The 25618-nt window shown below is 41.0% G+C and overlaps 2 protein-coding genes across 3 annotated transcripts; both read left to right on the top strand.

Annotated features, from left to right (window-relative positions):
• Positions 1-1330: 1330 nt before the first annotated feature.
• PWP2 (PWP2 small subunit processome component) lies at positions 1331-17249 on the top strand. The gene is made up of 21 exons (XM_039552718.1): positions 1331-1440; positions 1543-1655; positions 2331-2425; positions 2796-2895; positions 3390-3533; positions 3955-4090; positions 4522-4742; positions 5206-5349; positions 6108-6178; positions 6877-7013; positions 8059-8207; positions 8828-8975; positions 9959-10109; positions 10464-10644; positions 11583-11730; positions 12645-12753; positions 13045-13110; positions 13253-13471; positions 14575-14725; positions 15801-15875; positions 16023-17249. Exons 1-21 carry the CDS (start codon positions 1423-1425, stop codon positions 16171-16173), a joined length of 2727 nt encoding a protein of 908 aa, XP_039408652.1. The 5' UTR covers positions 1331-1422; the 3' UTR covers positions 16174-17249.
• A 623-nt stretch (positions 17250-17872) lies between these two features.
• Positions 17873-25072, top strand: GATD3A (glutamine amidotransferase like class 1 domain containing 3A). 2 transcript variants are annotated; one of them, XM_039552690.1, is made up of 7 exons: positions 17873-18101; positions 20716-20768; positions 21403-21516; positions 21855-21974; positions 22876-22968; positions 23294-23450; positions 24075-25072. In XM_039552690.1, exons 1-7 carry the CDS (start codon positions 17988-17990, stop codon positions 24201-24203), a joined length of 780 nt encoding a protein of 259 aa, XP_039408624.1. In that variant the 5' UTR covers positions 17873-17987; the 3' UTR covers positions 24204-25072. The 2 variants fall into 2 exon arrangements, with proteins under 2 accessions (XP_039408624.1, XP_010392903.3); XM_010394601.4 differs by lacking the exon at positions 17873-18101 and adding an exon at positions 18339-18985.
• The last annotated feature ends 546 nt before the right edge of the window (positions 25073-25618 follow it).

Genomic DNA, 25618 nt, shown 5'->3' with positions numbered 1-25618 from the left:
CTACTTTAAAACCTGTGAGTGATTATCCAGGGACCCAGCTGAAGGAGCGTGGACAGTAAGGAGTTAATGGATTGTTATGCCTCAAACACCACTAACCATTCAAGTGGGAAATACAAAGGTAGGGCAGCACCCTTCTGGTGCAAGTTTTGCTGTTCAGGTCCATGGTGGCCACACAACCCCCAGTGCAGGTGCAGAACTGGGGTCACAGAGCGGGCAAAACCAAGAGGAGGGGACTGAGACCACCAAGGACCCCAAAGCACCCGTGACACCTTTTGAAACTCTTCCCTCAGAAGGTGATGCATGCCCCAGTCTTGCCTCAGACATGTAGAATTCCCTCCCTGGGGAGGGATCTGGGTGTTCCAATGCTAACCTGAATGTACATAACCCGAGGAACTTTTTGTTTTGTGGGCCCCCATCCCCAGAGGATGAAGACTGCTTATCACTCTGACCAAGGGACATAGAGACTACAACAATCAAGTCTCATTAATAGATCCATGGGTGGTGATGTCTTTCCACTATCTACTCTTACCCTTCCCTTTCTTTCTTTTCCTTACGTATTTTTGTGATATTTTTACACTTTAATTGAAAAGAACCAAACCGGCCACCAACATCCTTTCCACTGCAATTAAACTGCTTTAAAAAGAAACCTTCCACATCTATACACTGGGCATTCAGTGTAGTTTCACTTTAATTACAGGAGCACAGAATAGTCAGGGGTGGAGGGACCTCTGGAGATCACCCAGTCCAACCCCCTGCCAAGGCAGGGTCACCTGGAGCAGTGACACAAGGACACGTCCAGGTGGGTTTGGAATGTCTCCAGAGAGGGAGACTCCACGACCTCACTGGGCAGCTGTTTCAGAGCTCTGCCACTCTCAGTATAATGAAATTCTTCCTCATGTTGAAGTGAAATTCCTTGTGTTTTATTTTACAGCCATTGCTCCTCATTCTGATACTGGGCACCACTGAACAGAGTCTGGCACCATCCTCTGACACCCGCCTGGGAGATATTTGTAAGGATTGATGAGATTTTCTCTCAGCCCTCTCTTCTCCAGACTAAACAGGCCCAGCTCCCGCAGTCAGCCCAAGGCATTTACTAAAAAGCATAAATACCGTAATATATTTACTAAAAAGAACCACAGTTCCCCTGGCTCGTAGCGGGTGCTGCGGAGGGCCGGGAGCGGCTGGCGGCGGTGGCGGCGGGCCCGTGCATGGGGAAGGGGACTCACAGCAGGGCCACCCCGCGGGGCTGACGCTCTACGGCGGCACCAGCTCCGCTCCCTTCCCTCCCCTTCTCTCCCCTCCCCTCCGGCCCTGCCCTCATCCCCGGCGCATGTGCGGATCCCGGCCCATGTGCGGCTCCCGGCCCGGCGCCCGCCCCTCAGCGCCGCAGTTCCGCGGCCCCGCTGCCCACGTGCGGCCGCCATGCGCTTCGCGTACCGGGTGAGCGCGGGGCGGGGGCCCGCCCCCCACCCCCACCATCATCTCCCCCTCACCTCCCCATCTCCCCAGCCCCTCTAACCCTGCCCCTTCCTGCCCCCGCAGTTCTCCGGCCTGCTGGGCACCGTGTACCGCCGCGGCAACCTCAGCTTCACCCGCGATGGCAACTCCCTGCTCAGCCCCGTCGGCAACAGGATCTCCCTCTTCGACCTCAAGAAGTGAGAGAGCGGCGAGGGGCGGGGAAGGGGCTGGCGCTGCCGGCGCGGGGCTCTGGGGGGAATAAAGCTCTGAGGAGATTGTGGAGCCCGACCCGTGGGGCTCTGTGGGATGCTCGGCCTTCCAAAAAGTCCTGGAAAGCGTCTGCCTTAGCGTTTAAAGGTAGAAGCCTGCCTAGTGGAATTCCTGTCACGGTGTTGTGCGGGTACATCTATATGGAGAATAGCAGAGGAATTATGTAAAGCTGTATTTCAGAGGAAAAAAAAAAAAAGGGAGAAAATAGGTTTGTGTTTGGTCAGTTGTGTGGATTGCCTGCGTCCTTCTGTCTTGTGTGTAACAAAGCTCAGAGCATCATCAGCCTTTCCCGTGTGCCAGAGTTGTGATTGCTGCTCCCCGTGCCTGTATTCCAGTCAGGAGCCTGTCTCTTACATTTAATCACAGACCATCCTGAACTGGAAGGGACCCCTGGTGACCATCGAGTCCAGCTCCTGGCCCTGCACAGAACAACCCACGTAGCTGGTGTTGATGGGATTGTGACAGCTAAAGAAAGTTATGGGGGTTTTACATCCAAATTGTATGTAGTTTTTAACAAAGACATCAAACCATATTTCATTGATACCGAAGATGTTCTTCCTACATCCCTGTCCCCATTTTACTGTTCTGTGGTTTTGTTGCAGTAACAAGTGTGAGACGTTGCCATTGGCTACACGGCTCAATATTGTGTGTGTGGGGATCTCTCCAGATGGAAGCCTTGCCATTCTAATTGATGAAGGTACTAGCACAAAGGAGACTTTTGTTTTGTGAAAGAATTCAGTAAAAATGCAGCCTTGAGTGGGGGAAATCTGAATTGCTAGGTGTTCAACCCTAACACAAAATTAGAGGTGGTCTGCTTTAAAAATTACTTACGTTAGAATTTTTGGGGAAGATATCCTTATTTACAGAACTGAAAAATAACTTGTTTACAGAATTTAGTGTCTCATCATTTGGATTGTATTTTTTTGTTTTAATAATATTAAGCACACTGTCTTGAAAAGTTTCTGAGGAGGTGCTTCCCCTTTAAGGAAAGAAACTAAGCATGCTAGGATTATGATTTCTTTGGGAACACAATTATTCTCATGATCCTTTTTTTTCTGCCCTTACAGAGGGAGCTGCCTTGCTTGTGAGTTTGATTGGGAAATGTGTGATACATCAGTTTTATTTTCACAAGCCAGTTCACAGTGTCAGCTTTTCCCCTGATGGCAAGTAAGTGAAGAGTGCATTCTTTATGACAAAATAGCAGGAATTGCCCCATAAATTACTTGTGATTATGAAGACACCCTGTAACCAATCTGTGAATGTTTCCTATTCGTGGATGAGGGGAGATTTCAAGCTTATCAGAGTTGCTTTCTAAAATCGATGGGGGAAGAAAAGAAGGAAAGCAAAGCCTTGGAAATAGAATATCCTGGTTTGAGTGTTTGAACTTTTCCTTCTGTTTTGAGACTTGGAGAATAAGAATTTCATTATTAAACTTCAGTGATTTTTACTGAAGGTTTTCTCTTTTATAATGCTTAAGTTGGGGGATAATATCAATCTGCAAATACTTTGTTTTTCATTCGAAAGCAATCCATTTTTATTGTTTCAGTAGCACAGGAACCTTTTTATTATTGTTTTGTTTCATTATATTGTAGTCTTTACTGAACAGTTGTTTGCTTTATCAGCTTTGTGTGCAATGATGTTTTTTCCCCCCCTTATGCCAGGAAATTTGTGGTTACAAAAGACAATCTTGCTTACCTGTACCATGCTCCTGGGAAGAAACGAGAATTCAATGCATTTGTTCTGGACAAAACCTACTATGGCCCATATGATGAAACCACTTGTATTGACTGGACTGATGATTCCAAGTGAGTTGTTAAATTGAAGCATTGTCTACCTGCACATGTTAATATTTGCAGGCATGTTGCAGTCCCATTCTCTTTCCTCTGAAGTATTTTACTAGCTTAAAAATCCTGTCTCTAATTAAAAAATATAATCAGGCAGACCAGAAAGTATAAAATATGCATGTGTTGGGGATCAACACTGTATTCTTGCTTGAAAATGCATATTAATTCATAAAAGGAGTATACCTTAGGAATGTGAGCATGGTTGACATTTTGAATGTGTTTAACCCTCGTCTACCTTGGCTACAGTCACCACCCTCAGCTTACAACTCTGATGTTTGTCAAATGAAAGTGGTGACTGGTGAATTTGAGCTCAGAACATTCTCCACCCAGTGAAGAGTTTTGCAATCCAGTGTTCTAATTGGAATTGGCTTTTCTTTGGCAGGTGCTTTGCAGTGGGGAGCAAGGACATGTCTACGTGGGTGTTTGGAGCAGAACGATGGGCAAACTTGATCTACTACTCTCTTGGAGGCCATAAGGATGTCATAGTAGCCTGCTTTTTTGAAGAGAACAGCCTAGATGTATGGATAATTACACAACATGCTTGAATTTGAATATTAAAATAGTTGAAGCAGAATCTTATCTGTAGATGGCTATTTTGACAATATCTCAGAATTTAGAAAATACAGAAGTGTCTCTTGATAGTGGCTCTGCCATAATTTTGTGTTTAAATTTGCTCCTCTAAAACATTATAGCTTTAAATATGAAAAAATTATTTAGCTTAGCTGTAATGCTGACTGGTAATCAAGTTGCCTTTGGTCCTTGCAAAATTTTTCTGAGGGCAGGTAAAATAATTCACCAGTTCTCAGGACAAGTTAAATTTCCAGTTCAAAGCACCTCAGATTCCAGAGGACTAAGTAATGTATTATCCTGATGCACGTCCATATTCATATTTTTGCAGAGCACAGAGAGCAGGTATTGGACAATAATAATTTGTGTGTTTGTATTCTAGCTGTACACAATTAGCCAGGATGCAGCTCTGTGTGTGTGGCAGTGTGACACTGAGCTGGATGGTTTGAAGCCAATGCCCCCTAAAGATGCAGCAAAGGAAAAGAAGGCAGCAGAAGATGATGAAGAGCTGCTTGAAGAGCCAAAGGGTGAAGAAATTCATGGGAAAGCTGATCCAAGTGAACAAGAGACTAGAAATAAAGTTAAATATTCACGTGTTGCGAAGTAAGTGGTTTTCAGCTATCAAGTCAAAGTTGTAATGGGTTTTATTGTACTGGGCTTTTTTTTTCATCTGTTATAACTTATTCAAAGCAGTATAAAATTGCCCAGGATTTAGAAATTCACTGCAGATCCCGTTTTAAGCAGTACTGGTAGAACTCCTGTCTGTCTTACCTTTGATTATATGAAGGGCAGTACCTTTCACCTTCAGAATAACAAGTGTAATTTTAATGATATAAGAAATACTGGCTCATGGCGTGTTAGTGTTTGGAACTCAAAAAGTGTAAATGGGATCTTTATTACAGTACCCTTTCTAAGTCTGGAGGCTTTGATTTCTTGCCAGTTGACTTCAGAAGATGGCACAAAGGTAGCTCATCAGCCTCTTTGGTGAGCTGCTTGGAGATGCAGCTCTAACAACATAATTTCCTTTAACATTCACCTTGCTTCTTTCTTATTTCTTGCATGCCAGGTATTTTTTCAATAAGGAGGGAGATTTTAATAACCTGACAGCTGCAGCATATCACAAGAAAACACATCTTTTAGTCACTGGATTTGCCTCTGGAATCTTTCACCTCCACGAGCTTCCAGATTTCAATCTGATCCACTCCTTGAGGTGGGGTATGGGGTTGTCACTGGTTTTGGTTTGGTTTGGGGGGGAAGGGAGTAAGTTTTTTTGGGGAGGGTTCTTGTTTGTTTGACTGAGAACACATCACGCTGAGCAGTGAAGGATGAATAAAGAGAGCATAAAAATCTTAAAACATGACTATCTGTTTAATACTGTAATTTCTGGAGAGGTAGAATCATAAATGTATGCAATAAATACCATATAATTCCACTCTATAGGTTATTTTGGAAAAGTGAGGTCTGAATAAGGAAACTACTCAGGAGTTTCTGGTTGTTGGCTATAGATTTCTTTAACTCTGTGGACTTTAATATTTTCAGCTTCTTTGTAGAAAATATTTTTATATTCCATATAATTATGGAAAGGTCTGCATATGTAAAATTATCTGTAAATTGTGTCTAAGTTGAGAAATCAAATCAGAATTCTTTTCCTTAGCTGTAGGATGCCAGCTAAACAATTTCCATATACAAAAGTATTTTATTTTCTTAAACTGGGGAGTTTTACTCTCTGTTGGCAAGTACATCTTTAGGATGCAGATCCTCTGCCTTCATTCTGAGTAAGGAATGTTTGATGGTTTGGAGTGGAACAAAGGAAAGAACTTCATGGTTTTTGATTTTATGGTGTTACAGAAGTTCAGTGAAACAATCAAACAACTTGCTTGAATAGAGTTAATAGGTATTAAACTTCAAGTGTTATGACACAAGACATAAAAACACAAGTTTGTTTATTGGATAATCCTCTTACTTTAGTATTTCAGACCAAAGGATAGCTTCTATTTCTATCAACTGCACTGGTGACTGGATTGCGTTTGGATGCTCAGGTTAGTCAATGTTTTTAGTCTGTATTCATGGAAAAATGAGGAATGTGGTGGGCATGAGGCCCAAAACCCTCTTGCTTGTCTTGACTCCGAACATTAAATAATTTATAATCTCATATCTGTGGTGTCTAGGTACAGTAAAGCAAGTATCACTTATCAATCTCTCCTCACAGAATTCTGATGATTCAGGAAGGTAGTTTGTTGGTACAGGAAAAAATACATATTTCATATAAAAAGGCTCTAACAGAGTTAGGGGAAAGCCCAGATCCCTTGTAGTTGATTTCTGCTTTCATTCTAGGCTGTTCTCTCTTCCTTTGCTGCTTGTTGCATGTGGCATTTTACAAACCTGCCTGGATGTTCTGCATTCCCACCCTGTCCATAATGCTTTGCATGAAACCCAAAATTTCACCCTTATATGCAGCCCTGCTTTTCTTTCCAGCTCATTTATCAGCTGGTTGGTAGCGTTGCTGTTGTAGCACTAAAAACATTATTCCAAGTAACAGCTCCTGAAGGAAATTGTCGAGGAAATTGCCTTGACATTATAAAGAAAAAAGCTCTTATTAGGACAGAAAGGTACAGAATTCAACCTGTCTGCATCAGCCTTTGGTTTTTTTTAACATTGCTTGCCATTATGTGTTTTGTGGCTTGCATTTGCAGGGTCATTGTGTTCATGATTGTGGTAAATCCTGCTGTGGTTACAGGTTTGGGGCAGCTCCTGGTGTGGGAATGGCAGAGCGAGTCCTACGTGCTGAAGCAGCAGGGCCATTTCAACAGCATGGTTTCCTTGGCATATTCTCCAGATGGACAGTACATAGTAACTGGAGGGGAGGATGGGAAAGTAAGTGAGAGAATATTGCTGGAAAATGAACTTTTAGTAATGTACTAAGCAGCTTGACTTTCCATTCTGTGTAGAAAGCTCTGTTACTACAAAGTCAAAAATTTTTATTCTCTCGTCCCTTAAATGTTTTGATTTTTCTCTCTAGAGCATTTTGCTTTGTTATTACCTCTGTCTACAAATTGCATCATTTACACTTTCTAGCAGATAGTTTTTTAATTATTATAGGTCCAGTCACCATAAAACCAAAAATATCTAATTCATTAAGTGTTAATTTATTTATGATTCCATGATATTTTGGGATGAATGAACTTCAGCCACCCAACTTCTTGCCCTTTTAATAATTGGTTTTGATATGAAATTAATTTCAAATTATTCATAAAAGTGCAATTTTTTTGTTTAATGTACCATTCCAAAAGCTTGTTATTTTAAAGAAAAATTAACTTCTCATGAATGACTTGCATTGAAATAATAGGCTGTGTGTACAGGTACTTCTATTTTAAAAGATGTTTTGCCACAATGTCTTGGCACATAAGTGGGACAACAGTAGTAGCTGATTTCCAATCAAAACTTTTGAATGTCATAAAAAGATCTGCCAGTTCATGGCTTTTGCCATTCAGATTGAAAATTGGCCAAACCCCAGAAGCCTTAAACTGCAGAAAGTTAAATGCATAAGGTATTTGATCAGGAAAAAACCCCACCTGAAATACTGTCTCAATTGTAACTTCTGTAGCAGCTTTGGAGTTGGTTTTGAATTTGACACTTGTCTTAGCCCTGGGAGTACAAGCCTGGAAGCTCCAGATGCTCACCAAGTGTTACTTTCCTTGAAAATTAACTTTGTTTCAACTTCATTTGTGTCTATCTCCACTTAGATTTTTATGTTGCAAATGTGTCTTAAGAGGCTTAAGGATAAGCTGTGGCCTCTTGACTGATATTATTGAAAGTCTTTTATGCTGTTGTAGAGTTCTTACGCTGCTGCTGCCTTACCCTTGTTTTCTCTCTTTGCTGATGGAGATTCTAAGAAGTCTTTCCTTGTCTGTCTTTGCAGGTGAAAGTGTGGAACACTTCAAGCAGCTTTTGTTTTGTCACCTTTACAGAACACAACAGTGGAGTAACTGCTGTAACCTTCACTTCCACTGGTTATGTTGTTCTGAGTGCTTCCCTTGATGGAACAGTGCGTGCCTTTGATCTGCACAGGTAGCTCTTTACATGAAAGCTTTTGTGTCTCATTTAGTCCTCAGCTTTCACACTGCCCCCAAAACACAGCAAACTGCTGATTGCTTGCTTGAAGTTGCGTAAACATGAACACTGCCTTACTGGTTTTTGATTCAGCCTTTGATTTCAATTTAGATATTATATTAGATATAATTAGGAATGCTGTTACTCCATCCAGTTTCTGTGAAGAAAATCCTGGAGAAACTTTCCTCAGAGAAGCTGGAAATCCAGGAAGGTCGTTGTCTGGCTCTGCTCACATGGGGAGAAGGCACTTGCCTAACAATACTTCCTGCAGTATAATACAGCTGTGCACAGAATTGGGTGTGTTAACAAGCCCATTTTTCTAAACCACTGACATGTGCTATTTAATAGAAGAAAGCTCCTCTGAGTATTTCTGTCTTCTGTTTCTGCAGAGTTTTTCATACTTCTTTTGGATCTTGTAATTATGCTGAGTCATCACATCTAATTTTATACAAAGAATATTTTGTAAAGACTTACAAATCTTTACAAAACAAATGAACTCATTTTTTAAATACACTTGTTAAACACACATTTAAATCTACTTAAAATGTTCTCATAATTTTTTTTCACCTCTTCAACAGGTACCGGAATTTCCGTACCTTTACGTCCCCACGACCAAGTCAGTTCTCCTGTTTAGCTGTGGACTCCAGTGGCGAGATTGTGGCAGCTGGTTCCCAGGATTCCTTTGAAATATTCATCTGGTCAATGCAGAGTGGGAGGCTGCTAGATGTAAGGACCCACTGTGTTGGGAGGGCTTGAATTTAACACAGTGTGGAGTGTGGTGATACTCAGCAAGTTTGGGATTAGTTTCGAGGGTTTCATTATAACATGAAGTGTTTTGTTACATTCAAAAATAAGCTACACTGTGTTGCTCTCAGCATTTTTTTTTTTTTAAATTTATTGCATGGAGATCACCCTGAATTTGTGTAGGAAGTAGTTTTTAAATTTTTTGAGTAATGAGCTCTTTCTAGTGATGAAGTAACACCGATATTGCTGAGCTAACACATGGGCATGAGAGTCTTTCCCTCCTTGTTCAGAGATGTTCTTTTCTACATGTTTTCTGCAGGTAATGAAGAAATTGTAGTTGCTGTATTAAGACTGATGCAGATTTCATGGAGGGTTTTGCTGCAGCACAGCAGGGCCATGATTTTTCAATTCTTAAGCATTCCTGTACATCTTGTACAAGTAGAAGAGCTCAGTGATTCACTTACTTAATTTGGCACAGCCATGCAATACAGGTCACTTCAGTAACTCAGGGTATACTTGACTGGATCTCCAGAGTTTTGAGTGTAGTTTCTTTCCTTGATATTTTTTTTTTTGAGGAGCAGGAGCTCCATGAAATGAAAATCTGTTACTCTTATTCTCAGTCTTTTTTTTTTTTTTCTGAAGTGTTATCAACTGCAAGAGATACTGAATTCTCAGAGCAATGACTTGATTTTTCACAGTTGGTCTGATTGTTTTGAAAGGAGGGAGGAAAATGGCACACTGCATTCCTAAAGTGTGCACATAGGAGTGGTTGTAGATGCTTATGTAGTGGTAGCACTGCAGGGAATTTTTTTAGAAGTTGAGAATCACTGGCGTGTATCATGCCCTGTGTCCAAAAGTGATCTCAAGCATGGTTTAATGGCTATATCTGGAGTTTACTGAATGCAGACCACACAGATAACAGTTTCTTCCACCTAATTCCAGGTTATTTTTGCTTCTCTTCTTAGGTCTTAGCAGGTCATGAGGGTCCCATCAGCAGCTTGTCCTTTAACCCAATGAAGTGTGTTCTAGCCAGTGCCTCTTGGGATAAGACTGTCAAGTTATGGGATATGTTGGACAGCTGGAGAACTAAGGAGACACTAATAATGAACTCAGATGGTAATCTGTTTCATTTCTTGTCTTTTATCAAATATAAAAATATTATGTAAAATATGTTAATAACAACAGAACATGTCAAATACAGACAGACTCATTCTTGGAAATGAAAATCTGTAGTTGAGATACTTCACTCTAGGACTTGTTCAACAGTGCAGTAAATATTTTTATTTAATTCTACCTCAGCTTTATAATTAGCTAAACATTTGTATGTTGTCCAGGAGAAAAAGTGCAGTCATACTTGTTACTCTTAAATTTTTTCTAATGGTTGAGATAAGATCCTAGAAAAATTTAAGGGTATTTTCTTAGAAAAGTATCTGACTGCATTTTTAACTGTTACTATTAAATTCTTTGCAGTTCTTGTTGTTGCCTTCCGTCCTGATGGCAAGGAGCTCGCAGTTGCTGCTTTGAATGGCCAGATAACATTCTGGGATCATGAAAATGCAGCACAGACTGGCTCCATTGAGGGCAGGCACGATCTCCAGATGGGGAGGAAGGAGCTGGATAAAATAACTGCCAAGCAGGCAGCCAAGGGCAAGTACGTACAGGGGGCTGCAGTGACAAGGGGGTGCCACACTGGGTTGCTTTTGAATTGTTTTTCCATTTGTTTTCAACGTGAAGATTTCAGAGTGCATCTGCTGTTGAGATATTTTGATTCTGATGCTGGATTTGAAAAGACTGCCTGACACCTAGATGCCTCCCTTTTGTAGTTTGCTGTGTTCTCTCACTGATCAGCATCACTCTGAGCACGTGTTCTTTCTCATCAGTTATGAACTTGGGTTGCCAACATGATATTAAGCTTCTCAGGCCAAGTTGTCAATTTGCTAGGGGTAGGTTTTTAAGTAGATAGCTTCCTACAGAAATACTAGTATGTAACCATTAGTGTGTAGAAACAATTATGTTTTTTGAAAAAAGTAATTAAAGTAGGGGGTTTATTACCTGTTGCTATGCATGTGAAGTAATGTTTAAAGGCAAGTTGAATTTGTGTACTGTCAAAAAGTGTATTAGAGAAATGTTTCATTCTTCTCTTTTCCCTTTTTTTTTTTGCCTGTATTGCTTCCACTCAAAAAAACAAACAAAAAAAAAAGAAACAATGACTTTTTGGAAAAAATAAGGGTTTTTTTGGTGATGAGCTCTCAACCATCTCTTTCAAACATGCCATGGCACTGGTTTTACTGTAGCTCTCCTGGCTGTCCAGAGTGTTGTGTAGGGTGTAGTTTGAGAATTCATTCATTGAGCTGGGACTTAGAATCAGAAGTATGGATTCAGCTTCAAAAAGCTGTAGAAGTTCTAAATTGTTTGTGATTCATAGTAAAGCACCAAATGCTTTGTAGTAAATTTGTGTGTAAAGCACATACTATGTGAATGAAGATCTCCACTTTTTCCATGGAGTGGTTCTGAGTCTTCACACTGTACTCATGTCTTCTAGCTCGATTGTGACAGTGAAATTAACTGCTTTCTCTTTTTCTTTACCAGATCTTTTACAACTCTGTGCTACTCAGCAGATGGTCAATCTATTCTGGCAGGTGGATTGTCAAAATTTGTCTGTATATATAATGTCAAGGAACAGATTCTTATGAAAAAATTTGAAATTTCATGCAACTATTCTTTAGATGCAATGGAGGTATGTGAGCACAGGAGTCTTTTTTTTCGTTTCCCCACCCCCACAAGACTTTGGTTTTGGTATAACATCTCATTAAGTGTGATTCATGAATGGTTTTTTAAGAATGGGCTTATTTTTGTGCAGGAGAGAGAGAAGGAAATACTCGTCTTGGAACAGAATTAATTCCTGAAACTCTTGCCAGATTTGCAGTGTGCTTGTGTTGAATGGGCAGAACTCTCAGGCATACTAAGTTAGTTGGCACTAGACTTAAAATGGAAGTGAAAATTTAAATTATCAACATTTTGTACTAAGCTAATTCCCCTGGTGTCAGTTTGTGTTAGCAGAGAAATGAAGGATTTTTTTTGTGGGCATGGAACAACATCACTGAGCTTTACAAACTCTGTTTCTGAATATTGCCAAATGCCAAATTAAATTCCTTCAAGAGTAAAGTGAATGATGAAAAGCATCAGAAGGAAAAACATTCCAGTAACCCTTTTCAACGTCCCCTTACCTGGGAACGATGATTGTTCCAGTGTTTGTATCGGGCTGTATTTGACTGTGGTTCCAAGTACGCTTCTTTGTCAGCAGTGGTTTGTGAGTTACTGTAGCTCAGCATCTGGCTTGAAAGAGAGAGAGCCAGCTGAAAAAGAACCCTGGAGGGGATGGGTTTTTGAAATGAGGGCCCCTAAAATCTAATTTACATTGTGAGGTCCCTAAAATCTCATTTGCAGTGTTCTGGCCACACAGCCCTTGAATTAGCACAGTGCAGGTATGGAACCTGAAGGGCTGAAAGAGCAGGGCTGCAGCTGAGGAAGCAAACAATGCATCTGACACAGAATACAGTTGTTATAATAATGTGAAACCAAAGCCTGAGCTGAGCTCTGCCATGTGAGAAGAGATTCAGTGCAGTGAATGGAACTTGCATGTTTTTCTAGGAGTACTTAGATCGGAGAAAAATGACTGAATTTGGCAGCATGGCTCTGATTGATGAAGGGGGTGGAGGTGACGAAGGTGTTGCCATCCCTCTTCCTGGAGTAAAAAGAGGTATGGCTTTGGCTTTGCTCTCTTGTTTCTAGTTTTATGTAGATCAAAACCCTTAACGTAGACAAGAAGGGTTTGACTTGTTGAGCTCAGTTTTAACATCACGATTACAAAATTCAGCCTCACCACTTAAGCTGTAGGATCTCTTGGACATGGACTGTCCCTTCCTTACCCAGTCTTTAATTCTGCCAGATTTTACCATGCTGCGCATTATTTATTGGTGACATCATAGTTGATAACTAGACTGTGAACTTGTGGTGAATATGTTAAATCACTTCTAAACTTCTCTTTTAGGTGACATGAGCTATCGACACTTTAAACCAGAAATAAGGGTGACTTGTGTGAGATTCTGTCCTACAGGTTAGTATCAACAATTTATTTAGGATTTTTTATTCCATCTAAAACAAGCAAAAGCATAGAGCATTGGAGGATTATCATTACTCTTCTGTTTCCATTCTAGAAAAGTCATCTTTGTTGTTAAATATTGTTATTTCTCTTCTAGGACGAAGCTGGGCAGCCACCACCACAGAGGGTCTCCTGCTCTATTCACTGGACTCTGGGCTAATTTTTGATCCTTTTGAGCTGGACATTGATGTCACACCCAGCAATATACACAAAACACTGAGTCAGAAGGAGTACACTATGGCTATCGTCATGGCCTTCAAGCTGAATGAAAAGAAATTAATTCAGGAGGTCATAGAGGCTGTCCCTAGCAGTGAAGGTGAGTGGGTGGATCTCCCATGAAACTGGGCTGAGCTAGCTGTAAGCAGACATGTGCAAACTAAAATAAGTTGAGGTGTAAAGGTAGGTTTTTTAGTGTTAATTGATGTTTCAATTTTACCAGTCTACTTCATGCTCATTTAGTGACTTCTCAGCATGGAATTTGATCAGGCCTAGATGTGCAGGCAAAGTTTTTGGATGTCAGTTCTCGGAAGCAGCAGATGTTGGAGGGGCACAGCAAGTTTAACATGAGTAAGCACTGTGCCTGTGTGATTAAGAACATTAACCAGTATCAAGGATGTAGTCATTAGTTTGAGGAAAGTCATGAATCTTGTCTGTTGAGCACTTGTGGCACCACATCAGGACTACTGTGCCTAGTTCTGGCATTGACAGCACAAGAAAAGACATTGATATTCAGAGCATCTGGTGGAGGGCTTGGGAAATGATTGGAGGGCCAGAGTACAACTGAGGAGAGGCTGTTTAATCCACTGTTAGCAGGATGATTGTGTGCCTGTTTGTTAAACCAAAGCTGTTTATGAGAGTGGATTATATATAAGGAGGTCATTTAGTTATATGTGAGGTTATTCTGAATGCTTCTAAATTGTGTTTCTTTGTGCTGTGCAGTTGCTAATGGCATTCAGACACTTCCTGTGTGGGCAGGTGACTTTGCTGTCTTTTCAAGTATCATTTACTGCCTCTGATTGTTGTGCATAACTAGTTCCACTGAATACAGCAATTTGGCTGAAGTAAGGAGCAGCAACAATACAATCTTTTACACTGAAAGAGGAAGAAAGGGTGGAAGTAAAAGTTTTGAAGGAGAGCTGCTGGGGGGAGTACTCTGCTCAGAGGAAGAACTTGGAGAGGGAGGAGTCAGTTTCTTGCATTTAAATACAGTAGTGTTTGGAAGGTTCAAAGAAGGAAGATTTGTCCCCTTAGAGATTGTGGTGCTGTACCCTGAAATACAGCACTAAATATCCACTACTTGCCAAGATACAGCTTTCTTCTCCTTCCCCTTATGCTTTCCTGTGGTCTCTTTCATGTTATTCCAAATAATAACTCAACTCTATTGAATGTTTATGGGCTTTTTTTTACCTTTTTGCACAGTTGATGTTGTCTGCTCATCACTGCCAGACCTGTATGTGGAGAAGTTACTGGAGTTCCTGGCCTCTGCATTTGAGACCTCTTGTCACTTGGAGTTCTACCTTATTTGGGCTCATAAGTTGCTCATGCTGCATGGACAGAAGCTGAAAACAAGGTGAGATCCCATGAAAGTGAAAATGCTGACAAGGATTTTGAAATTAAAATAAAAACCTTTTAGTTTAAGACTTTTACTTAACATTTAGTGACATTCTAAATAATGCATACACAACAATTAGAACTACTTCAGTTTTACAACTTCTGTACTAATGGTAAAAGTTACAGTTTGGACTTGATCTTAAAGGTCTAAAAAGATTCTTGAAAGTGTGTATGACAGAATTGGGATACATTATTGGATTTGTATCCAAGATACAAAGATACATTGCAGAAACATTTTTCAAATATAACAGATAAAACTTTGCCTAAGTTGCTTAGCCAATAAATGTATAAAGATTACAAGAGTGATAGTAGGATTTTGGTAATTGTGTTTTTAAACAATTATTCATCTTAAATGTAACTGAAAGGTAACATGCAGGTACTGATTGCATTTTCACAGACTTAGCTTGTGATTATAGCATGCACTCTTAGCTGGTAGTACTCTGCCTTCCTACAGAGTACTTTAGAACTACATGGGCCTGGTCTGTGAATTCTATTCAGCCCACCCATAATAAGGAATTTTTAGACTTTCAGGAGAAAAAGCAGGCAAATTTACAAATTTACAATGGGCTAAGTGAGAGGAAATCTGAGAAGAAGTCCTGCAATTTAAAAAACAGTGCATTGTAACTCTTCCCTTGCTTCAATGTGGGTATAATGTTTTAGTTACTGAAATGACTGGAATGAATTCTCTCCTTTTGTTGCTGCTAAAGTAGAGGAGGAGCATTTAGAACAAACTCTCCCTTGTTCAGAAAGTATTGTAGTATCTGGAAGGAACTGTCATTGCTACAGGAAGTAGAATTAGCTCTTCAATATGGAGTTTGTCATTAGAAAAAATACAGTTTTCACAGTATATTGCTTGTATTGAGTATAATCATTGAGGGTAGAGTCAAAAGGAAAGAACTTCTGTTTATTTAGTATTAAAAAGTTTGCATTGAAGTTAATGTGTGCTTGTTAAAATCTTGAAAGTATTGAAAAGTTCTAGATCTCCATATGTAAATCTGAATTGCACTGCAAATTGCATGTTTTCTCCATCCAAGGTCAGTGAAGCTGCTCCCTGTGATACAGTTCCTTCAGAAGAGCATCCAGCGTCACTTTGAAGATGTTTCAAAACTGTATGTATTGTTATATTTGAAAGCTCAATCAAAAACCTGGTGTGATGTGGGGGATGATAGTGTGCTGTTAAAACTTCCGAGACAGACTTCTTTTAGAGGTGTTTTTATTTCAGGAGGTAAACAACGTGTTCCTATTTATTTTTACAGCTGTGAATGGAATATCTACAACATCAAATACGCGCTGGCCATTTCTCAACAGCGCGGCATGAAACGTCCAGCAGAGGAAACACCAGGAGATGAAGAAGAATTGGATTCTGACAGTGATTATCTTATGCAAGAAGCTCATAAGGATAATTGAGTTCCTAATTACTCTTTTTGAGAGGGTGAAAACCTCAGACAGTATTTTATGCAGTGGTATTCACTGAGAATGAGTGGCCCTCATAGTGGCATCAGTTCCTAACAGTGGGATGGAGTTACATGGGAGGTAGCGATGGAAATGTGGGATATGCCATGGATGGCACTTTTTGCCTATTTCGTGTACCCTTTGGCTGTAAACTTGACAGCATTGATTTCTTGATTAACTGATTTTTTTTTTAAATAATTCCTGATTTCAGATAAGAAAACAAAAAAGTGTTCTTAGTGAAGTTGGAAGTATGACTGGATTAATTCTTTATTAAAAATGCCTTGTACATTAAGTATTGTGAATTTTGTAGTGCAGGCTTGTCCTATATTGGACTCTGAATTTTAAAAAGGATAAAAATATTTTCTGAATTGGAAATGTACTGCTCTTAACTTGTTTTAAATGTTGTTTTACTTGGATTTAATAGGTACATATTTCTGGAACACTCTTTGCTTAGTTCTGTGACTCCCAGATGTGATGAGGTTTCAATAATGATAAATGTTAGACCCGTAGCAATGACTACGGGACAAAATTTACTGGGCTTTACAACTTTTGTAGAGGTTTGATTGACAGCCTTGAGATATTGTAGTGAAAATTTGTTTGGACATTACCAACTCAATAATGTAACTTAAACTGTAAGAGAATGTGTTACAAATGTGGTGGTTTATTTGGTTTGGGGTCTTTTGGGTTTTTTTGTTGTTTTGGGTTTTTTTAAAGCCCTTTCTTTTTTAAAATGTTGCTTTTTAACACATTAAAACCTGAAACTTTTGATTCCCTTTGTTTTTGTGAATTGATGGAAGAACTGGCTAATAAGAGCTGGGTTGTGAATACAAAGAATTGTGTCTGTCCTTGTAATACTTTCAAGCCATGTGTTGAAAGGGCTTTGTTAATGAAGATACTGCAAATATTACCAATGATCCAGAATGTATTTTATCAGCATATTCTGTTATTCTGGATTTGTCTTCTGGTCACTTTTGACTGTTGGAATAGAAGAGAGGTATAAATATTAAATATTGAAGATACTGCAAATATTACCAATGATCCAGAATGTATTTTATCAGCATATTCTGTTATTCTGGATTTGTCTTCTGGTCGCTTTTGACTGTTGGAATAGAAGAGAGGTATAAATATTAAAGGTAACTACAGTGAGGTCTCCCCTCAGTCTCCTCCAGGCTGAACAGATCAAGTACCCTCAGCTGCTCCTCACACGGCTTCCCCTCAAGGTCGTTCACCATCTTCATTGCCCTCCTTTGGATACTCTCTGATAGTTTAATATCTTTCTTTACAGCCTTTCATTCCCCATCCTGCCTGTACATCCAGGATTGCCCGGTCCTAGGACCAGAATTCAGCACTTTTCCAATGAACTTCATTCATACAGTTGGTCATTGCCCATCTCTGTAAATTTATCAAGGGCTCTCTGCAGGCACTCCCTGCCCTCGAAGGACCCAGCAGCTCCTCCCAGTTTTGTACCGTCTGCCAGCTTGCTTATTCTCCCCCATTATTTCCGCACCGTTATCTTTTTACCCTCAGTTACCTTCCCCCCGCTGCTATTCCCGATAACTGAGGGTCGGGAAGGGAACATCGGCCCGCGGGCCCCGGCGCTGAGGTGGCCCCTCCCCGCCTCCAGGGGGCGCCGCCGCCGGCGCCGCCAAGGGCGCAGCGGCCTCCGGGCGCGGCCTTCCCGTTTCCCGTCGCTGTCACCCGCTCCCGGTTCCCGGCTCCTCCGCTCCCGCTGCCCCGCTCCTCCGCCGCCGCTCTCCCCGCCCTCAGCCATGCTGACCTCCCGAGGCCCGGCCCTGTGCACCGCGCTGCGGCGGGCAGCGCCCGGCGGCCTCGCGTCCTTGCACTGTTCCGCTCGACGCTGCCGCGCCGCCCGCGTCGCTGTGGTGAGTAATGGAGGAGCGGGGGCCGCGGGGGCCGGGCAGCGCTGAGGAGAAGCGTTTGTTTGTTTTTTTACTGTCTGGCTCTGAGGAGAAGCGTTTGTTTGTTTTTTTAGTGTCTGGCTCTCCACAGCCACCCTCGGCACTGCAGCCGGGGTCGCTCCGGCGGTGAAGGGGAGGGTTCGGCGGGGCGGCGGCCTGGGAAAGCCTCGCCCGGTGCCTGCAGCAGCTGGAAGCCCTGCAGAGACGCTGAATTTGAGAAGAGAAAGCTGCTTGCAGTTCAGAAACTTGGAGGAGGCCAGACCAGGAGTGGGAAACGTGTAAAAGCTGGCGTCTGTTGGGCTGGAGCTGATTTGGGAAGAACCACAGAATAGAATAACATGATGGGTCGGGTTGGAAGGGACCACAGTGGGTCACCAGGTCCAACGTCCCTGCTCAAGCAAGGCCATCCCACGGCACATGATACAGAATTGTATCTAGGTTCTAGAATACCTCCAGTGAGGGATACTCCATACCATCCTTAGACAATCTGTCCCAGTGCTCGGTCACTGCACAGTAAAGAAATTCTGCCTCATGTTCAGGTGGAACTTCCTAGGCATTAATTTCTGCCCGTTCCTCTTGTCCCGTTGCTGGGCTCCACGGAGCAGAGCCTGGTCCATCCTCTGACAGACACCATTTAGATATTTATACACATTAATGAGGTCCCTTCTCAGTCATCTCTTGAAGATGAACAGCTCCCCCAGCCTTTCCTTGTAAGAGAGATGCCTCAGTCCCCCACTCATCCTCATTGCCCTCCACTGCACCCACTCCAGGAGCCCCCTTGTACTGAGGAACCCAGGAGAACTGACCATGAAGTAGTTCATAGTGAAACTCTGGGAGGTACTGGCAAGGTACGGGAAAATATTTAAACTGGGTTATGCTCTTCTGCAGAAAGGAGGTAAAACATGTTACAAACACAAAAGAAAGTGAGGAGCTGGAGGAGCCAGAAGTGGCAAAGGAAAATACAGGCTATAAGTGGTGTCCCAAATGGATACACAGTTTTGGGACTCAGTGGACAGTCTTTGAAGCTTGAGCTTTGCATAGTCTAGACAGCATTAAACATAAAGAAATAAGAAGGCATTATCTGCAGGAAGAAATCTGCTTGGGGCAGAATTGGCTTGGGAAAGGGCAGAATACAGGTCCAAGTGGCTAAAAAGTAACCCAGCAGTAATGCTGTCATTTTATCAAGTCACAGCTTTTTAAATGGAGATGGGAAAACAAATGTTATTTTTTGACATCAGTGATGTGTATTTCTGACTGCGGTAAAAGACAGATTTGTAATCAAGCAGGTACTGAAAGAACAGAAGAGTTTATATATAGAGGAGTTTATAATAACAGTGTTACTGTATTTTGGTTTCACCGAGTTTCAAAAACATTTAAAATGTTGCTCACAGAGCATAACCTTAGCACAGTTGCTTATCTGTTCATTCAGTCTAAATTAAATGAAAGATAAAACAGAGTTGTGACGTAGAAGGCAGATCTTAAATATCAGAACAGGATTAACATGGACAGAAGAACACTCATGGATTTTGCTCATTTGGTGAAGTGATGGGGATATTTGGTAAAGTGATGCCCACGATAGCAGACACCTGGGTATTGTGACCTAAAAGTCCCTTCAAATCTAACATTTCTAGCTAACACTGTCTCAGCTGTGAATTTCTTTTCAGTTGTGAGTTTCTGTTGATGTGTCTGTGTTTTAAAAATTCTCAAGCTTCAAAAAACTGAGGTAAAACCAGGAAGGAAGAGATTAAAGTTAAAAAAAATAATAAAAAGAAAAGGAAATTGACTTCCTAACTGGACTTTTTTCTTTCAAAACAAAGAGCCAAACAAAAAACCCCAAAAGAGTACATCTATATGCTTTCAGGAACTAGATAAACCTTTGGATTTTTTTGGTTTTGTTTGATTCTTATAATGGCTTTTTAAAAAAAATATCATTTCTCCTTCTACCTTGTCAGATTCTCTACCCACACAAGGGTAGCTGACTGCTTTGTGATTTTTATTAGCTGGTGTGTATAAACAAAAGTATTATTTCCACATTTTTGTAGAAAAGTATGGCTAATACAGCATAATTGTGTTACTGCATTAAAAGTGATTTAGCTGTTGATCTCTGATGCAGATGCTCAGGTAAAATACAGAAGCAGGTAAAGTAGTTTATTTTAAGTGGCCCCTCAAAGTGCATTTCTGTCCCTCTTCTGATTGATGTGCACCTGGATGAGAAAGTGTTTCACGTGGATGTGGACACTTCATAAAAAAGATGAATGACACTGTGTGCACAATAAAAACATACCTAGGGGTAACGTGTCAGGTAATTAACTGTGGAATAAATGTATAAGCCAGGAAATATATAGTGGTTATTTCTGAGCCCTGTCATGGGCTGCTGTAAATGGGAAATGCCAGTTCTGCAGTGTCTAGTGGTGACACCAGTGCTAATAGCATGGTGTTCACTGGCATAGTAAGAGCTTGCTGTTAAGTTGAGGGTTTTTTTGTTGTTTGTGAACAATTTTTTAAAACCTTACCTTGTGAAAGATCCTGTAGGGAGTTTTGTGTCACCTGCAATACTCTGTTGATTTTCTCACTGCAGGTCCTGTCTGGCTGTGGTGTCTACGATGGCACAGAAATCCATGAGGCATCAGCGTAAGTTGCCTTATGGGACTGTAGACTCCAAAAAAAGTCTCCATTACATTGCAGCAGTCTGTTCAATTTAGTTTTGCTGTCTCTGGCCATCAGAATTACCCTGAGAGATGTATGATGAAGCTTTCTCACAGTTTTCTCACAGCATAATTGTGAGCTCAGGCTGCATTCTTGTAGAACTCAGTGACTGACCAAAGATGCAGCACTGTGCATGTGATGCCAGAACACTGAGTTTGAGAGAGACTCTCTTCAGAAACAGAAATTCAGAGTTCCAGTTTCAATCTCAAGAGAGTTAAATACAGACTTAATTTCAGAATCACTTTGAGTTTCCATTCCTGGGGCTAAATCTGACAGTAGAATGGTTAATGCTTAAGTGGAATTAACTCTTACTGAGAATTAATAAGAAATGTGTCACCTAGACCTAGATTAAATATTACTGGCTATGTGGGTTACTTCCATAACACCTGGGGACTTGGAAGAAGGAAGCTTTTGTTTTTCCTGGTTGCCTGCTTTGGTAGGATATGTGTTTTTCCTCATCTTTCAAAATCAGGCGGTGGAATATTTGTAGCAAGACTTGGGGTCCAGATGAAGCCTCTCCCATAAAAGTTTTCTGCTTGTTTTATGTCCATTTTTGTAGTGTCCTGGTACACCTGAGCCGTGGGGGAGCTGAGGTTCACATGTATGCTCCAGATGTCCCTCAGATGCATGTCATTGACCACAGTAAAGGGCAACCAGCTGAAGCTGAGTCAAGGTAAGTCTGTGATGTGTTAGGCATTCTTTAGACATAGCAGCCTGTAATGCCTCTTGTAGCACTTTGCTGAATGCCTTTAGTAGCTTTTTGCCAGCTGTGGTGGTTTTCTTGGAGAGAAGATATTATATGGCTTTTCTGGACTTGATTATATACGGTCTGTCAGTGCTTATGTTTCCCAGCAGTAGCATTTCAGAACCATCTACAGCTTCAGTTACTAAATACTGATGTTCTTGCTTCCTCCCTTTCTCACCCTCCTTTTCCTCTGTCAAAACTTTATCTACACTGTTCTGTGTGCAAATGCTTAATTAATCACATTTTTTTATTTCTGGTTCTTCAAGGAATGTTTTAGTGGAATCTGCAAGAATTGCTCGTGGTAAAATTACAAGCCTGGCTAAGCTCTCTACAGCAGACCATGATGCTGTGATATTCCCTGGTGGATTCGGAGCTGCCAAAAACTTGTGAGTGCCAACTAAGCATCAGATTCCTCAACTAAATATTCATAATTAACTATGGATGGAGCTTGGAGCAACCTGGTCTAGAGGGAGTTGTCCCTGCTTATGGCAGAGGGGTAGGAATGAAATGATTTTTAAGGTCCCTTCCAGCCCAAACCATTCTATCATTCTATGAACCGTGATTCACACAATAAAATCCATAAATGGTCTTATTTACTACATATGTAACTCCTACTTAATATGGATAATGCCTTTTAAAGTCTTGTCATTGTCTTGTTTTAAATTCTCTGAACAATGTTGATGAGAATGCGAGTTGAGATAATGCACGAGAGGTCCTCTTTCCTCCCCCTGGTGGTGTTTCTTTTTAGGTCTGAGGGAAGTGAAGGTAAAACTTCCATGAGTTCAGGTGCTTGTAATGTTATTATTCTATTTCTTCCTCTTTGCCTACCCAAAAAATCCCCTCTCGTTTTATAATGTAAAACAACAGCTGGCTCAAAAAAATAAAAAGGAAACAAAAAGTGTTAGCCACGTGGAATACTGATTATCTTGCTATTGACATGCTTTTTTGTTGGCTTTGAGAAACATGAACGTTACTTCCCTTTTCTTCTTAAGTATTTTCTTCTTTGAAAAGGTTACTGTTCAGCTTCTCAGTAATCCTAGAAAGCTGAGGTGATAATTTTCATTTCTAGATGTTTTTATTTAGTAAGGGACTTTCTGGCAGACCAGAACCTTAGAAGAGAGACATTTTGGCTAAAGCAGTGATGGTCATCTACGGAGTGTTTTTAACCAACTGTTTAGTAGCTGTTAAGTTTGGGATGATTCTTTGGAGCCAGTCTCAGGGCAGATAGGCAAATACCTCTGTTTGTAGGTTCATACTGAGCTATGTATAAGTTTCTTGTTGTGACAGATCTACCTTTGCCGTTGATGGGAAGGATTGCAAGGTGAACAGAGAAGTTGAGCGAGTCCTGAAAGATTTCCACAAAGCAGGCAAACCTATTGGGTATGTATGTTAGTTGGATGGCATTTGTTTGAAAGTGTGAGCAAGGAGACAACCTGTGTTTTGTTGAAATGTGCAGCTGTTGTTGTCGGAACTGGAAAAAGTATCTTCTCTTTTGTATCATTTGCAGCCTATTTTGTAAATGTGTTTTTTAGGATGTGTGTGTGTAGGTGTTTGTCTAAGGAGAAGCTGAGGAAATGCTGAGAGGAAGTTGCCTTGTGATGTCTTTCAGATTTTCAAGGCTGTGTCCATTTGAATCTTTTCAGTTGTGAGCAAGTTCTGGGATAGTGCTGTTGTAGAATTGCTCTTACAATTCCTTCTGTTGCAGCCTGTGCTGCATTTCCCCAGTGCTGGCAGCAAAGGTGCTCTCTGGTGCTGAGGTAACTGTGGGCCACGAAGAAGAGGAAGGGGGCAAGTGGCCTTATGCTGGGACTGCAGGAGCCATCAAAGAGCTGGGAGCAAAGCACTGTGTGAAAGAAGTAACCATATCCTTTTCTGGTGATTTCCATGTTGGGAGACAGTTTAGAAATGTGTCATTAAAGGAATGAACACATGTAGGAACTGTGCTTTTCCACTTAGATTTTCATGGGAATGTGCAGTGTATAGCAGGTAGCAGTGGTACAGTACAGGATTAGAAACTCTCCTCTACACAGCTGTGTAACTGCTGCTGTGCAACAACACACTGGGAGTTAGAATTGGTTCTCAGTCAGCTTCCCTGGACACCCAGTAATGCACTAAGTGCTGAATGAATTTGCACATAAAACTGGCATGAGTTACAGCTGGTCAGTTCTCTTTGAGATTTTTATTCTTCTCCTGAAGTCTAATGCTGCAGTCAGACTGTTCTCAGAGACATTTTATTACAATCAGTGAATTTTGTAGGTTTTCTTGTGGTTTTGGGTGTTTCCACAGGTTTCTTGTGCAGCATTTGTATTACTGGCAAAAATACCTTGTCATAGGTTGCATTACAGGTTGTAGCTGTCTTTACAGCTGGATGGTATAACATATTTGGAGGTAGTTTTTATAGGATAGTGGAGTTGTGAGATTTTCAGCGCTGGTTCATTTTGCAGGCAGCATCTGCAAGTGCTGTGTTTTCCTTAACTCCTTTTTACGAAGCTCATGTGGATACAAAAAATAAGGTGGTGACCACCCCAGCATTTATGTGTGAAACAGCATTACACCACATCTTCGATGGCATTGGGGCAATGGTAAAGAATGTGCTAAAATTAACTGGCAAATAAAATCAGATGTGTTTAAATTTAGGGCATAGTATCAAACATATCACGGACCAATGGAGACATTTGCACCTGCTAGTCCTGTTCACACTCTAGTGAATGCTGATGCAAAGCTGATTGATTCCCAGCTGCAGGATTTTCTGTGCCTTTTTGAGAGAGGGGCATTACACAGGGCAAGGAGCCTGGCCTGAGACACAGAGCATCTTCTTGAGCTTTTCCATCTGTAGAGAGCAGTCTGGATGTGTTCTGAAACAAATCTTCCAACACACCAATGTCAAACCAGTTCTAAGGGAGAAAAAGAGACTCAAGGCCCTTTCAGAAGCTGAGGGCAGATGTGTTGTAGGGATTTGGCACATGGCAGCATATCTAGTGGATGGAGAATGGGAGTAGAAAGGAATGAATGCACGGTTCCAGGTGTATGTGCTCAGGCCTGTGTCTGGGAACTAAAAGCCAGGATCAGCTGCTGAGGAAAAAGACATCTTCCACACCTTCGTCTAGCTCTGTGTTAATGAAAAGATTTTTTTTTTTTTGTTTCTATTTGAAAGAACCCTGTTTTCACAAAGTCAGTCTGAGCAGCAGTCAGCAGCAGGACACAACTGCCACAACAGTAGCACTTTGAAAAACTCATCCATTGGCCCATTATAGTTTTAAAAGGTCTTGAAATGAAGAAGAAAATACCGCTGATGTGACGCACAACTCTTAAGGACAGCAGCATCCCTGTTAAAGCAGTTGTATGACAAGTAGTGAATGGAAAAAACTATCTCAAATTATCCTAACTTCCCCTGCTTTAGGGTAATAAAGCTTTCTCCAAAGAAGTATTATTGAATGTCTGGAATAATGATGTATAAATAAATAAATTTCTGCCTTTTATCTCATCCTTGTCCTTTCATTTTTGTTTGGTAGCTTATATTGGTTGGTACATTTTAGCAGTTTTTCTGCTTTTCAGTTCACCCATTTTGTACATTTTTTCCGTATAGAATCCAGCAGAATCTTCTCCCCCTCTTAAAAGTTTTTTGTCACCTTTCTGTTGAGCAGGACACAACATTTCTCAAATTCAAACTAACAAAAAACAGGCAAAATGACACCCCTTGCCTCGGATTAAAGTTTCTCTTCCATGACAGACTTGCCAAAGTGAACCTGTATTTTCAAGGGAGAATTGTGTGCTTCATAAATGAATCTACAAGCCTTAGACTGAGTTGGTGTTTGGCAAATACTGTCTGTGGCTGAACACTTGCCAGGGGTGTGGAGTGTCATTTTTTTACTGAGGGGAGCAAAGAGAAGAGAAGCTTGAGTGTTAGTGTTAGGCATGCTGAGCTTGCTCTGTCAGTGTTCAGGGAATAAGCATTTTTGCTTCTGTAGCCTCTTAATGATTAATTTTTTGTCACTAAAAATAAAAACCGCATTTGGATTTAGAAGATTTG

Source organism: Corvus cornix, chromosome 1, assembly GCF_000738735.6.
Source record: "Corvus cornix cornix isolate S_Up_H32 chromosome 1, ASM73873v5, whole genome shotgun sequence".
NCBI classification, from domain to species: domain Eukaryota; kingdom Metazoa; phylum Chordata; class Aves; order Passeriformes; family Corvidae; genus Corvus; species Corvus cornix.
This window is presented reverse-complemented; position numbering and strand designations above follow the sequence as displayed.

Coding starts and splice junctions, on each gene's coding strand:
- PWP2 (XM_039552718.1), top strand. Junction 8,208..8,827: donor CGTGCCTTTGATCTGCACAG/GTAGCTCTTTAC, acceptor CCTCTTCAACAG/GTACCGGAATTTCCGTACCT. Junction 14,726..15,800: donor GGACAGAAGCTGAAAACAAG/GTGAGATCCCAT, acceptor TCTCCATCCAAG/GTCAGTGAAGCTGCTCCCTG.
- GATD3A (XM_010394601.4), top strand. CDS start 18,857: ATGCCTCAGTCCCCCACTCATCCTCATTGCCCTCCACTGCACCCACTC. Junction 18,986..20,715: donor CTCTGGGAGGTACTGGCAAG/GTACGGGAAAAT, acceptor TTCTCACTGCAG/GTCCTGTCTGGCTGTGGTGT. Junction 21,975..22,875: donor TTCGGAGCTGCCAAAAACTT/GTGAGTGCCAAC, acceptor TTGTTGTGACAG/ATCTACCTTTGCCGTTGATG.